Genomic DNA, 15,633 nt, shown 5'->3' with positions numbered 1-15,633 from the left:
CATCTTCCAACAGTCATATAAAAATAAAGCGCTTCGGTTGCTCTCTTGTCAGTCGGGTGGTCACAGCAGGTCGCTCCATATGTTTGATTTAACTGAGTTTTACGCCAGATTCCCCAAGGGAGATTTGTGTCTCTGGTTGGAATCCCACTGGTGTCTTTTCACTTGGCAAGCGAATGTGTTAACCACTATACTATGGACTCACTAACTACTACAAATCAAATGATAAACATATTAACAAAGTTATTTGGAAATGCAAAGGTTTAGTATTACATCAGTCATTTTCCAGGATACATATGAAATTCTGCTTCTCAGACTTAGTGTGCTTGTGCTTGTTGACCATTTGTGTGCTTGTGGTCTTGTTGTGTGGTCATGCTGCAGATGCACTGGTGGCAAGTAGCACCAGTGGAACTGCCTAAGTGTGCAGGCTGCCTTTTTATTGGGCTCTTTATAGTTTACATTTTAGGAGTAAAGTCTGTTCTGCTCTGTCACCATCCTTTTACATTTACAGGTCCCAGTCAGTTTGTAGGAGCTGATGGTGCAGCATCAGGTCACAAACCTTCAGTGCTTTCACCTGTGAACACTCCCACCTGTGTCTTAATTTATCCTTTACCCATGTTGCTGCTGATTTGTCAAGTATTTTTCATATTCTTTGTTAGACTTCACTTTCAATGAAGTACTACTAAGTAGTTTGTAAAAGCAAAAAAAAAAAAAAAGATGAAACTATGTGGCTATGATGGCATGTAAAATGTAATAACAAAATAGTAAAAGTCATATGGAACATATGGAACTAAGTATGCAGTAATGATGTTCAGTTACAGTACAGATGCAATAGTCCAATAAGTCCTTTAAATTACACACAAAACATGGAAACATGACTCTAGCTAAACTCCATTATTACGCTCCTGCAAAAGTTTACTTACAGACTTAATAATGTAGCTCTGTACTCGCCAACACTGCAGGACTGAGATGTTCTAGTGTGGGAGAGTTTTTAAATTTTTATTACTCCTGCAAAACATCAGGATAAAGAATATATGGGAGTCAGAGTGCTTTCCTTGGATGATGAATTAGACCCCAGAATTCTCTCTCCAAACTCGCTGTTCTGTATTACATTATGTTTCAAACACAGTACATTATTGTACTTATTTGCTTGCTACTGCAGCCAGACAGACTTTCGTTTCATCTCATCTTTCATTTTTATTATTTTTTCATTATTATTATTTTTAAATTATTTCTGTAAATAAATGTGATTGATTCACTGATTTAAAGGAGCTCTACATTTGCTCAGCAAACCATGTTGGCACCCGCAGTCGTAGACTGCAGTGCTACTCCTGAGTTTTCTAAAGTTCACACGTGGTGTGCAAGCTAACATCTGTCAAAACAGTGATGAGATACGCACGAGTCTGTGCTACATTAATATTTTTGCACTGTCTTGTGTCTTTTACAAATGTGTGATCAGCAGGATCAACTGGAATAATGACAACCGCCCTGGGAGTTTGGAATAATGAGCTGACATCATCGACTCAAGACAGTATTTTGCTGTGTAGAATACCTTGTAATTCATCCATCTCAGCAGGCATACCACTGTTAGCTCACAATAGCAAGTAGAAAGACAGCCGTGGGTCAGATTTCAATCCAAAAAACAAATGAATCAAATTGTGTGATGCTGGGAGCCATTTTTAAACTCCATTTCTAAGATACCTTTAATTAGCTAATGTTGTTCAGTGGTGATGCTGAGAGTGGATTAGAGGCATTGAGGAAGCAGTGAGCATAAAGGAGCATCCACACAGGAAGTGACATGGCAACCACAGAACATAGAAAATGAATCATACTGAGTGAGTTGGATGGTCCCAAGTTCAATTTTTCTCAGCATTAAATTTTCCTCTTACTTTTCTCAGCTTCAAGGTGAGTGACTGAAGCGACTACCAATGAGAGAGGGCAGGATACCGCTGACTGTCACATGACAGAGTGGTAATCAGTATAGGCTCACCTGGGTATCCAGAGCCTGGAACACCCACAACGGTCAGTGACAAAGAAATGTACAATGAGTGAACTGCTTCCTACGGTCACTCCTCAACTTTCACAGCCTTTGGATACACAGGTCCTCCACACACAAATCACTCTACAGTCTGCTATAGGCAACCAATAGAGTAAGGGAAAGTCTAATTTTTCAGTTACACCTGGAAACCACCGGGAAGCCATGAGGGAAAAGTGAGTTTTCCCTGACGGGTTGTGAGTGGTTGCTGGCAGTCGCTGTGAAATTGATTGCTATGCGTTAGTCATGAAGGCCTAAGGATGGTCAATCACCCCACGGTAACCACTGGTGGCTAGGGAAAAATGTGTATTCCCGAAGGAGTGGTTGTCGGAGGTTTCTTCCTGTCACTGGGGGAAACTGGTTGCAAAGAAGTATGTGGTGCTGTACTGAAAACCTCATTGCTTTGGTTGCTAGCAAATTGATGAGGGGGGCCTGTAGTTAATATGATTGACACTGACTTGTCTGTAAACACTCTCCAACTACACACTAAGCATTTGTGGAACTATGAAGAGTGCAATATAAACCAGAAATGGAAAACATTTGCCTTCAAAGTAAAAACCGTGACCTTAAAACATGCTGGTTGCAGCATTAAAGCACGATTTTTAGTTTGGAGATCCACATTTTCCATTGTCTGCAGCAGCTGCAGGATTCTTCTAGCAACCAAAATAATCACAAGGAGGTTTTTGGTACGTCACCCGCTTTGCAACTGATTTCACCCACTGACAGCAAGCAGTCTCCAACAACCACCCGCCAACACCCACCCACCCACACACACATACAACGCCACCCTTTGAGCTTCTTCTCCACCTCTGGTTAGATCATTTCTATTCATGTTCCCCTCAGTCACTGAAACAGTCCTACCAAGGACATCAGGAAATGGTCACTCAGGTAAATCATATTGGAGCGCCTGCATGTTTTTAATAGAAATACTGATATTTGGCATGTGTTGTTTATGGATATATTGCTGTATCAGTCTGTTTTAAACACACCCCCAGTATAAATAATGTTACATATTCTTTTACAAATTAGGAAGTGTAAGGAGAAAACATCCTGCCTGTGTGTTTCCTCCCAGGTAGGTGATGCTCCGTATGGCCTGGATGAGCTCCGATACTCCCTGATGTTTCCCTAGAGGAATCTCCAGCCGAGGTGTGTCACTGTATTGGATCACAGCCACCTACAAGTGACACAACAAAACTCATTTTAGTGGATTTATTGATGGTTTTTTGTAACATATAATGGGCCAAATATCTGGAGTAATTTTAAAGGAAAATTGCTGTGAATTTAAGCGTTGTTCAAATCATCCTCAGTACTTACAGCATAGAGATGGTGTTACCTGTGTGTAGTGAGAACTGATATCAAACTGGCTGGTGATGTTGATAAGCCACTGCTTGGCTGTGTCAAAGTCCGAGACACCAACACTCCATGAGCCATCAGTGATATACACCAGGTCATTTACAGCTGTACTGCAGCCTGTATACGAGCAGGTGTACACACATAAACACACTCAGTGACAGTTCAGACACTTCAAGAGGTCAGTTTATAATACTGTGATGCTAGGCTTTTTTGTATGTCTCCATTTTCTTTTAAGTCACAGTTTGATGGGTTTTCTTAGGCGTAACATTGTTATTCATACCTGCTCTGACATCCTCCTCTTCCTCTACAGCCTCCACTGTGGGCAGCAGTAACATGGCACTCCATACTGACCACAGCAACATGGCTCTGTAGGAGAACATTCCACCTCTGGCCAGTCCAACCTAAGTTAAAAATTCATTCAGAAAGTTTTTTAATCCAAGAGTAGGCAAACATATACTCACACCTCATGAACCGATTCCCATTAAATTGACCTAAAACATTTTGACCACACCTAAATCACACCAAGAACTGTCCAGCACAGATTTATTAAGTCTCGCGAGTTGTGAGGTGGAGCCACCAGTTCTAAAACATTCCTCAGCACTTTGATTTCCGATGCAGTCAGTCAGGAGTTACAGTAAAAGAGCATCTCTGAGTCTTTCAGAAGTCACAATAAGAAGCAAACAACTGCATGAGGAAAGTGCTTCAGCAGTTAAAGGTAAGTTATCACTTCTGTATGAAACATTGTCTAGACTTAGTGGGCTCATTTATGGTACACAGTATCAATAAGTAGTGAAGTCTTTGCGTGTACAGTTGTGGTCAGTTGTGGTCAGTTGTGGTCACATCCACTCATGGTGGGCATGAATGTTTTGGTAATTTAAGCCTTTTAATGACCTCTTTGAACTGTTCTTTTTCCAGGGTGGAATGATTGTGCAGCATACAATTATTTTTTTAAAAACAAGGACTGGATGCACAAGTTTGACTTTATTTTGGATTTTCTCCAGTCAAAAGTTTGGACACACTTACTGTGTACAGTACATACAGGGTCAAATATATACATACACACCACTAATATTTAGCAAGTTGCATTTGACCAGATGCTTTTGTTAGCCATAAACAGGCTTCTGGCATAATTCTGGCTGGATATTTGACCACTCTTCTTGGCAGAATTGGTAGAGTTCATTTAAATGTTGTGCTTTCCTGGCACAGAGCCAGGCAGGTATTGCACCAGCCTCCTCAGTAAGAGTGCATGTACCAAAATGGCCTGCTTAGACTTCATGAAAACATTTTCTGCATTATGAAATGAAAAATATGACAAAGAAGACACAGAAGAGGTTAAAATCCTAAAATGCTGCCACTAAATTTAAACTACCGTATTTTCCGGAGTATAAGTCGCACTTTTTTTCATAGTTTGGCTGGGGGTGCGACCTATACTCCGGAGCGACGTATATGTGACATTTACAACACATGAACCAAAATACTCCAGCCACTTGACATCTCCGTGAACTGCAGCTTTAAGGCAGTCTTGCGTAACCTGTGGGCGCAGTGGATGATGGATGGAGAGCACAGCTTAACGGCAACTGGGAGAATGCGCCACCCAACTTTCCTGGAAGTCATTGGATGGATCAAGAAAACATGGGCTTCAGTGACAAACCATCCTGTTGGGATTCAGAAAGGCTGGAATAATTGGAACTGCAGCTGACGACGAGTCTGACTAACTCGACACAGAAGAGGAAGCTGCGCTTCGTCTACGGAGTGTACAGAATTGTTTAGAAGTGACACCGAGGATGAAGAATTCAATGGATTGATGGTTTGGTTAACTTGTTAGTATGTTCTTTATGCTATGGTTATCTGAATAACTTAATGTTACGTTAACATACCGAACACGTGTTCGTTGTGTGTCATGTAGCTGAATGTGCTACGTTAGCATAACGTAGGCGTAACCGTGTTCGTCCTGTTCTTTAATCCATTATTATTTTAAATTGCCGTTCAAGATGGAATTTCTGCTCTGGGTCTCGGATTCTATCAACCCCCCCCCCCCCCCCCCCCCCCCCCCCCCCCCCCCCCAAAAAAAAGTGCGACTTATAGTCCAGTGCGACCTATATATGTTTTTTTCTTCTTTATTATGCATTTTTTGGCTGGTGCGACCTATACTCCGGAGCGACGTATAGTCCGAAAAATACGGTAAGCATATTGTTTCTGTTTTAGCATTTGTCATGTTGTCACTGTACTTTTTAATGAAATATAGAGCATATAAATCTGTGTATCTGTATTTATTTAGGTTTTACACAGTGTACCAACTCTTTTTGGCAGATGGGACTAAATAAACTAATCACAGGAACTCTGCCCTACATTTTAACTACCAAAAGGATCTAAGTTCCAGTTCATTACACTAATCTGTTTTCTGATTGGACCAGCACAAAGGAATTAATTAGATCAACGTTTATTTAGATATTTTTAGACAATTAAAAAAAGGTTCAGTTACAATCAGAAAAAAATGAGAATGTTTTGGGAACAAGAGTGAGCACACGAGCTGAGCCACAGTGAGAGCCAGACAGCATAAATCTGTATTCACACTTTAATTCAGTGCAGTTACACACAGAAGCGGAAATACTCATAAATCTGTCAACCAATCATTGCTGCTTTAGAAACAATACCCCTGTAGTTTCCTTTTCCAATTCTGGTGCCACATCAAACACAAAGACGACACAATGACTCTGACTCTGTCGTGTTGTTCCTTCCTGTGTGAAAATGCATCCCAGTCGCTGATGCTCTTTTTCACTCTGTTATCAATTTGCATATTGTTCACAGTTCCTCAGATGTGGTGGAAACACGAAGAGGAAGTGAGACTTCCTGTGGAGTTAAGGAGCCCCAAGCCTACAGTTTAAAGAGGTGTTCAGACCATCAACCTAATCATAGCTGTAATAACTCTTACAGCTATGAATCGGAAGAAGAATAACTAGAGCTAGAAACCCAAGAAATAGAAACCATCAAAGCTCTTAGAAGACTGATTTGGTCTCTTTTTATGACTGGCAGCAGGTCAGCGGCAGTCTTTCAGAAATATAGACAGGAAGGAGTTCACCACTGTGTGAAAGCCTACGCAGGTTTCAACAGTTAATCAGTGCAAGTTTCATTCCTTCATTTCTCAGTGAAAAATCACAATACAAGACAATATCAAACCTGCACGTGTTAAAGCAACATGGCCTGCCTGCACTCCAGAAATCAAACACTCACGAACCTCAAGGAGCACAGTGCAACAAAACATTAAGAAACTGAAGCAGGCTCAAAGGAGCACAACAGCTGTGCATGTGAAGCTGTGTGCTGTTGCTCCTCTACCACACACAGTGTAACAGGCTTCACAACTATTCTGTCAGAAGCTCCACTGTCATCACTACATTCATAACACAAAAAAGATAAATGCCGTACCACTCAAAGGTTTGGACACACTTACCCGTTCATATGAACGGTGAGAACTGAAACAAAGGGAGGTCAGCCAAAACAGCTGCTTTAAATTCATCTTTAAATATTATTACTGTAAAAACCATTTTGTGTGTGTGTGTGTGTGTGTGGTTTCAAACTGAAACTCGAGATATATTTTCATATTTTCTCTGGTAAAGCATGATACCAGAGAAAATATGATGCTGCAAACTATTCACAACAGACACACACAGACACACAGCACTAAAACACGTGTATGTGTGAACTCAGTCCAACAGTCCATAAAAGCCTGATGAACACACTGTGTTGTAATGTCAGTTTGGTGCTCACTGCATGTGATATATGACTTGAGAATGAGACTTGACTGTCTTGTGAAATTACCACATCTCCCTCTCCTCTCTCCCCACTGTTCTCCTCCTCCTCCTCTGTGCTATAAAATGCTTTTGTGAGTTTTTATTTTATGCTACGCCATGCAACATATGATGGAGCTTTCCCTGTTTTCATTCGGCAGCGCAAACATGGTTCCACTGACCACAAGGCAGGGCCGGAGAAAATAACAACGTGAACACTATTGCTGGGATGGGAAAACAGAAATACAGGCATGGCAGAGAAGGCTGCACTGTGCTGGCACGGGCTTTAAAGGCAGGGGAGGATCAGTGGGCTGAAGAGAGTACAGCTACCACAACCTTTCTTTCACAGTCTTCTCCCAAATCTTGTAACATTTTTTAACCAGAAAAATTGTTAGCAGAATAAAATAAGCCCTGCAGAATGCAAACACTTTGATAGAAATCTCTAAAACATTATTCTGTTCATACAAGTTTATTAACTAATACCACCATCTTATAACTGATATGGCTATTTTTGTATTACTGCTAAGATATTTAAGGAATTAGTCTCTGCAACACTAAATACATTAACTGAATGCATGTTTGTGTGACATATGAGTTACATGTTGGCATCATGGGTAGTAAGTTTGCCACAGGCTTGAAATAGGCAAACTCTAAGAGCTAAATGTATACTATACAACACCCATATGTTTTCAATAGTGTGGGTCCCACATGGGAAGCCCATGTGGGTTTACTGTGTGGGTCTGTAGCATGCAGATGGTTCCCAGTTGCTGCTTTAAAGTGGATGAAAAGCCACTGCAAAGATGACCTGGAAGCTGTACTGTATTTATGACTGGTGAGTTTAATCAGGTTAATAAATGGGGCCTCCACACCACAAATAAGATACAAGCAAATGGGTGGTAGTTGGTTTATGTAGTTTGGGCCTGTTGTCACTTTTAGGGGGGGGGGGGGGGAGTCATGGGAGAGTAAAAAGCTGTTCTGAACTATCATTTTTATCTTGTGTTGGGAATGATCTCTTCTAGAATAATAATGCCTTCCTGCCCATCCTAATTATTTTACATGGGTGACCGAGCCAGGTTTGGGGACAATGTGTCATGGAAAGATTGCTGGGGGGGGGCAACAAATGACAACATACAAGGAAGCAGGAAATAAAGTTAGTCAGAGAATTTATTTACCATATAAACTAGAAAATTATCGATGTTTAAATAGAACTTTTGAATTGTTTAAATTGGGACCATAGATGACATTACTCAACAGTTTTGGTAGCAACGTTGTCCCACTACACAATTAGCAGCTCTTACTTTTTGCACTTGTTGCAGTCTCACCCGGGGAGGGACAGCGCAACATTACCATGTCAGTGACTGATCAGGCTGATAATTTAAATGTATCTACTCAGGTCTTCTCACTTATTGAAGATTGTGCAGATGGAGAGTTCCCTCATTCTCACTTTTATGTTATCCACTTCGGTGAGTGTATAGCTTTTAAGCAGCCAGCTAATCTTTGCTTAAGGAAAGGAATAGACATTATATTAGTTTTAAAGGTCTATGGAGCTGGGTGCCAGATTAGCTCATGGCATGAGGGTGTGGCCATGTGCGACCCTTGCTGCATGTTTTTCCCTGCTTTCCTGTCCTGTGAAATGATTTGTTCTTATACAGCACATCTCTAAGCACTCAAAACTCTTTTTACTACAAGTGTCATTCACCCAGTCACAAACACATTCATACGGTGCTTAAATCTATTTTTCTATTTAACATTCATAGACACACACACACACCAATGGATGCATCGGGGCAGCTCGCGGATCATTATCTTGCCCAAGGATACTTCGACACATAGCCAGGAGGAGCCGGGGATGAGCCACCAGCCTTCCTGTTGGTAGACGGCCGTCTCTACCAGAGAAGAGCCGACATTCCACTTTAATGAGAAGAACAAAAAATGGAGTTAAACAAATCCACATAAGCTGTGGTTTTCCCATAAAAGCAAGCTATAGCTGTTAACACTGGCAAGTATCTTTCAAGACACTAATATTTTTGGTACAACTCAGCGTTTTTTCTTCAGACATGTTGACTTGTCCAAAACACATGTAAACATGAGCCTGCAGGCTCACTGGCATGGCTTATTTGTACAGCTAAATGCCTAATTAATGTTGTTAGCTACGCCTCTGCTTTTTCTTCTATAACAAGTGGAAGTGTTTGGCACATGGGCACTGAATTCAAACCTGCATCTCTTGTATGACATGTGGGAACGATTGCCCTATAGAATGGATGAAAATACATCTCAGTGATAAATGTTTGCATTGCACGAACACTGCCATAATTGAGATACTTGAGTTTTTCCACAACTTTGCAAATTCTGCTCAAGATGGGATTGAACCCATCCAACCCTGCTCCATGAGCATACTCTGCCCAGTTAGATACAAAGTTATCAGAACTAGCTCCACCGCATGGCTTCCAGCTGGATTCCAAAGTGAGATGTAATGGAGTGTGGAGATGTTGAAGTTCCCATGAAAGCTAGCAGCTTTGCTATCTTCTTAATATTTACATATTTCCTGTATTAAAACATGAACCTTCAGAGGTCATCCTCCTTCTGGACAGCCCAGTGTGCCCTGATTGTCCAGTGCTGCAAATTTGACAGGCATGATCCATTATTACACGTTTAAGCTGAAATCCAAAGCTGAGTGCAGTAACTGTCAGGATTTACAGTAATGGAAGGACAGACAAAGATTCAAGAAGTTCAGTGGATGCAAAATTAGTATATGCTTCTGATCACAGAAGGTTTGTAGCCTTTTACAGGGAATCAAAAACTTGAAAATACAGTTATACTTTGTCATTGTCAGGTCCCGTACTAATCTTTAGGAGACATGTAGTGCGAGACATTCACAAATGCTGCATGCTCATATTAAACATGGCCAAAGATTTAAATGTTGAGGTTCTGCTGCTGCTAAGAACATTTGTCTAACTGTTGGAATGCAGTCTGTAGTAAATGTACCTGTTCAGTCACTGTTTGTTTGGACCGTGATCACAATCCTTCTCTTAGCCTATCAAAAAAAGTGTGTTTTGTGAATCCAAACAGACTGTAACCACCATAGTTCAGTCATAGGCAGTTCAGGAAATTTGTAAGTTTTGTCACTGATTAATGTTCCACTTGTTGTCCGACCTGTCTGAAGACCTACGCAGAAAAAAAGGGCACACGGTTTGGTTTTGCTTCCAGAGAAAACAGATGCAGCTCTTATGAAGCTCTTTTGTTAGAGCAGCTGGATTCCTTGAGGATTTTAACGTTGTGTTTTAACCAATGGCTGGAAAAAGAGAAACATGCAGTGGAAACAGCAAATACACTGAAACATGCTCGCCAATGAAGACACACAAAAAGGCTCATTAGATTTGTGTGTGGAACCTGCAACATTCCCCACATTCATTCATAACATACACATACATCCTGGTCTCCTCATTATTTTTATTCGTTTAAGGTTCAATTAAGTCATATCTTAATGACTTTCTAATAATAGAAGTAGTAGTAAATGCTTTATAGCATTACTAGATGCTGAATGTGCAAAAGATCCAAGTGGTCAAAATATATGCAAACAGGTGTTAGAGGTGTCAGAGGACAGACTATAACCAACAGGACACTGAAACACTGACTGTCAGTGGAGTGTTTTTTTTTTTCTTAAGCAGATCCAGAAAAAAAGGCACAGACACCCTCTTTGCTTCATCCACCTATATATTTGTACCTCGCTTTTTCATTTCCACACATCAGTCAGCAGACATGTAGATAGGTGGGTACTGAACCCGAATTCCTCCAAAACCTCATTCTCCTTTCGGCAAAGCAGAAGTGCAGTTTACCGACCACATCAGCAGCCTGCGCTGGCTTCAGCATCACAGAGCATTCCTTGTGCATAACTGTTGCTGCGACTGCTCAGCGCCTTTCACTGGTTTATGAAAAAAAAAAGATCACTGCAGCAACCAGTACTGTTCCTGCCACCCACTCCCCACCTGCTCAGGTCTGCTGCAGCTTTCTGACTTAAGGCTCAAAATATTATTTTGGTTTTGCAATCAATTTTGAGGTGCTGAAGCTGCCAAGATATTATTTTAGCACTGAAGTTAAAACTATTATGCACACACTCTAACGTGGGTATAATGTATCTAAATTCAGTGCTGTTTTCAAATGTTGACGCCTGTAATCTGCAACACTTCATGTATGGAGCTAATTTCCTTTAAAGCTTAACAAAGAATGTCCCATGATTCACTAACACAAATGCACAACATACTTCCAGTCCATACTTCCAGTCCATGGTTCCAGTCCATGGTTCCAGTATGTCTGACAGCAACTGTTCTACACAGAGGGAAAAAGCTTGTGGCTTTCTGCCGTGATTAAACAAAGTGGAAGCAGCATATCAGACTTAAGACAGTTGTGCCCTAAAGCATCTTTATTGTCTATTTCACTAAAAAGTGGGAGCATGTTTTACAAACTAAATATCATTTTTGTAATAATGATGACCTGACACAGACTCACTGTCATTAAAAATCTCTTAGACTTCTGCACAATCTGACTTCCTTTTGCAGACAGAGGCGTCGCCTCACTGTTGGACATTAGAAGGAAGGCAGGTTTAAAGCACCACAGCGACTTCACCAGAGCTGATCCAGAGGAGCTACAATCCTACCAGGAGTTCAGCAGAGGGCGCTCATGGGATAGTTGTGAATAAGTTTTTACACCTGCTTTGATGCTATGTTCATCTTTTATTTACAGTCTATGTTTCTGCTAAACGTCTTCAGTTTTTGTTTCTTAGTGTGCTGTCTGTTAAGGTTTGGCATTAATGGACCTGTATATACAGACCATGGTCCAAAACATGTTATTTCTTTAGATAGTACAGGTAGGTTTAAAGTTTAATCCTCCTTCACATCATTTTTGTTCAGTTGTAAGTGCAGCTGGACTGGCCCTGAGTTTATTATGTAAAGATAATATACTGTAAACGACAAAACTAAATATAAATCCAGATGTGCGGTTCTCTGCGAAGAGAATCTCACATCGGGATTTAATCTCATCATGATTCAGTTGTGAGATTAAATGCCTCCAGTTCCTGTTTAAAGGATGAGCTGGGCACTTTTGATTTCACAAAAGTATGTTCAGCAAATTAAATTCAATATTTATGTCAGGTTTTCCAATTATTTAAGATTCCACTGGTGCCTTCTCACTTCCATGTCACATTTTGCCCTCTTTCCTGCTGAATTACTCCTTCCATTTGTACAGGTTCTAGGGGTTGTGTTAGAATGCGTTACAGTTGCATGGACTTGAGCAGTGATCTGTTTATGGAGGCAGGGCCGTGACTGACCTGAAGATCCTGAAGATTACAGAACATATCCCAGTGAAGCAACATAATAACATAAGTTTGTTTTCAGACAGTGAATCATTATATCAAATATCCAGCAGCAGGTTGTTTTTGCAAATGTGGTTTTTGTAGATTTCATAGATGTCTGTTGTCTGAGTGATGACTCAGAGTGAACCAGCCCTTTAACCAGTGTTTCTACAGGCGTTCTCACCCTGCCACAGCCAGCACAGGTAAAGGCTTGAAGACACAGCCGAGATCTTTGGGATCACCTGTTTGCTCGACAGCAGTTAGAATACTATTTGTTTCTTCTTCCTGCTACCAGATCATATTTTATCGCATAAGCAGCTGATGTCAAAAATAACTACAGAGACCACGCAGAGCGTTAGCTGTCATCTCTTGATGAATGATAATTGGTGACTCCATCTGAAGACTGCACTTTTCTGACCTTTGATCTGTGACTATCTTAAAACCATCCCACACACACCTTCTCCGGCGCTTCCAATTCATTCTCTTGTTGTACTGTGCATACGGCAATTAGAAGTTATTTCAGGCAACAGACGCAACTAACAGCATAACTTAAAAATGCCAAGAAACACAGAGAGAGAGAGAGAAACTGGTGCTTTCCAGTAAAGCTCAGGACCTCTGTGACCCATAATCACAGAGTTTGATGTATGCACTTATGCAGTATATTTAGCTTGTCTTCTCATTGTCCTGATGGCTGGTCACTTGTGGCCAAACCAGTCTTAAGTTGTGGTAACATCACTTTTAGAAAAGATGCATGCATACCATACATACACTAGAGATTAAGTAGTAAAACAACAACCGCCGCCATGAGCAGAGATGAGAGAGAAAGAGAGATGAGCAGAGTTGAGAACTCCAGGAAAACAATTAGAGAGTCGCAGGCAGTCTAGTTGGACAGGCTTCCCCTTCATAAAACTCCTCTGCATACGAGCACATGTAATAAAGCAGTGATGACAGGCCCTTACCTTTCTCCTTCAGCTGCAAGAAGCCAGTGATGAATGCCACTTTGCTGGGAGAGGGTGAAGAGAGATGACGCCTGACTCGACAGTGACAGCCCTCCTTCTGGTTGGCAGAGGGAGTGGTGGGAGTGTCAGGGCAGCCTTTATAAACCGTGGCCAACCTCACCATATGAATGTGACATAACAGAGACCAGTGTGGATCCAGTGTGGATTTATGTTGATGCGCACAGTCACATCAGATGTGTGCGCTGACCACAGCGTGAAAAAAAAAAGCACTGAGGTTCATGAGTCTGTGTGGAAAGTGAAACAAATAGTTAATAAAGTTATACAGCAGTCAGCTGGGTGAGAGTAGGAGCCTCATTCAGTGAAGGTTGTTAACTCAAACAGCAGCTTCTATTATTCTGAAATAAAGGGGATCATGTGTTGAAACCACCGTCCGTAGTTATAAACCGCAGCAGCACGGTGGTTTAACAGCACAGCTGTGCACACGTTTCATTAAATGAAAGGGTTACAGAGGCTCTGTGGCCAGAGATGAAAAAGCAGCTGCAGCTCATGCTGAATCACTGTGATAAAGTCGTGATCACTGACACAAGAGGAAATAACACGTTACAATCTGTGCGCACCCCACAGATCCCCCACGGGAAAACTCCGAGTCTGATTTCAGCACCATTTTCTACAATAACACTTGGATAAATGATTTGCTAAAGGATACACTTTGCCGGCTAACGCACGAGTGTCAGCTGTGTGACAGAACGTGTCTAATAGTGCTAACAAAATGCAGTTGGTACTGCAGGTCTTTCTTCCCTGGCAGGAATAAATGCATTTTGTAAGGTTCTTCTTTCTTCAGGATTTTGATTCATTCAAACTCCACATGTGATGAATGAATGAGTCTGAATCCACTTGGCTCTGTGTGCTTTCACTGCAATACGGTCCTGCTTTACAGATATGCCCATAAGTATTTGGACAATGGCACACTGAGATGTAGATGCAAGTGAGGGAGGCTGTCATTGGGCTTTAAAACCAAAATCAAACTATCAGAGAGAAAGAAAAACTTTAAGAGTGGCCAAATCAACCTGTGGAAGACAGCTTTCTTTCCTTGGTTAAAAAAAATCCCCTTCACAACATTTAGCCAATTTAAGACCAGGAAGGGAAGGAACAGCTCCTGATCCAAAGCATGCGCTCCATCTGTCAGTCATGGTGGAGACGTGGGCATAAATGGCTGTCACTGGAACTGGGTCACCAGTGTTTACTGATGATATGACTGCTGACTGAAGGAGCAGGATGAACTGTGTATGGGGTTATACTTCACAGTGCATAATGATGGATGATGAACCAGAGCATACTGCAAAAGCAGTACAAGAGCTTCTCAACTTAGTCACCTGATCAGTCAGTAAAGCACGTTTTTCTGGTACTGATGGCCGTCAGTTCTAAACTGCACACAGTGATCGACTGCAAAGGGCTTCCATTCAAGTATTAAAAATAATCTGTAGATTTAAAATGATCTCAGCTTGTCCAATTAGGTTTTAAAGCTGAAAGGCTGCACTCAATCACAACTTTATTATTGGATTTTAAATAAACTGTAATTGTGTACAAAGATTACAAAGATTGTGTCACTGTCCAAACACTTATGGACCTAACTGTAAGGTGAAGGTAGAATAATGCTTTTGTAAAGAGCCTGCAGGGCTGCAGGTGTGGCTGCAGAAGGAGTAAATGCACAGAATAAGATCAGATGTGAGGTCCTTGGAAGTCACTTTTTTTTTTGTCTCATTTGTCTTGTCACGTTTTTCTTGTGATGACTTCCCTCTTAGTCATTTGCTGGGTTTCATCTGAGCTTAAGAAATGGATAAATAAAAACAAAAAACACAGCAGTGAAAAATAATATGTCTGAGTACATGTGCACGTGAAGCTGGACAATATAAAAGCTCCGAGTCTCAGTTTACTGCAGAGGAGGTGCTACAAAGGTCAGCTACATGGACACATTTTTTTCTTGTGTAACTGGATTTGACCCCATAGTCACGTTTGTGTAGGGGAGCCTTTTCCTTGTAATTTGCTGCTTTTTCCTCCAGAGGGCAGTGTTGCCTAAATGAACAGCAATGACGGCTCCTCCACAGTCTCAGCTTTAACTTGGAAAAACTCTATAAGAAATATGAACCTTTTACCACA

The 15,633-nt window shown here is 41.2% G+C and overlaps 1 protein-coding gene across 1 annotated transcript in view; it reads right to left on the bottom strand.

Moving 5' to 3' along the window:
• Positions 1–13,570, bottom strand: part of LOC115799723 (collagen alpha-1(XXI) chain-like) — a 67,421-nt gene extending 53,851 nt beyond the window's left edge. Inside the window, exons 1-4 of the mRNA XM_030756994.1 lie at positions 13,477–13,570; positions 3,666–3,786; positions 3,366–3,502; positions 3,087–3,206 (exon numbers count right to left, since the gene is read on the bottom strand). Coding sequence (XP_030612854.1) covers positions 3,087–3,206; positions 3,366–3,502; positions 3,666–3,765 — 357 coding nt within the window. The 5' untranslated portion in view covers positions 3,766–3,786; positions 13,477–13,570. The remainder of the gene's footprint in view (positions 1–3,086; positions 3,207–3,365; positions 3,503–3,665; positions 3,787–13,476) is intronic.
• Positions 13,571–15,633: the final 2,063 nt, after the last annotated feature.

Source organism: Archocentrus centrarchus, chromosome 20 (assembly GCF_007364275.1).
Source record: "Archocentrus centrarchus isolate MPI-CPG fArcCen1 chromosome 20, fArcCen1, whole genome shotgun sequence".
Lineage (NCBI taxonomy): Eukaryota > Metazoa > Chordata > Actinopteri > Cichliformes > Cichlidae > Archocentrus > Archocentrus centrarchus.
The sequence above is the reverse complement of the archived record's forward strand: the minus strand, read 5'-3'. Positions and strand labels throughout refer to the sequence as shown.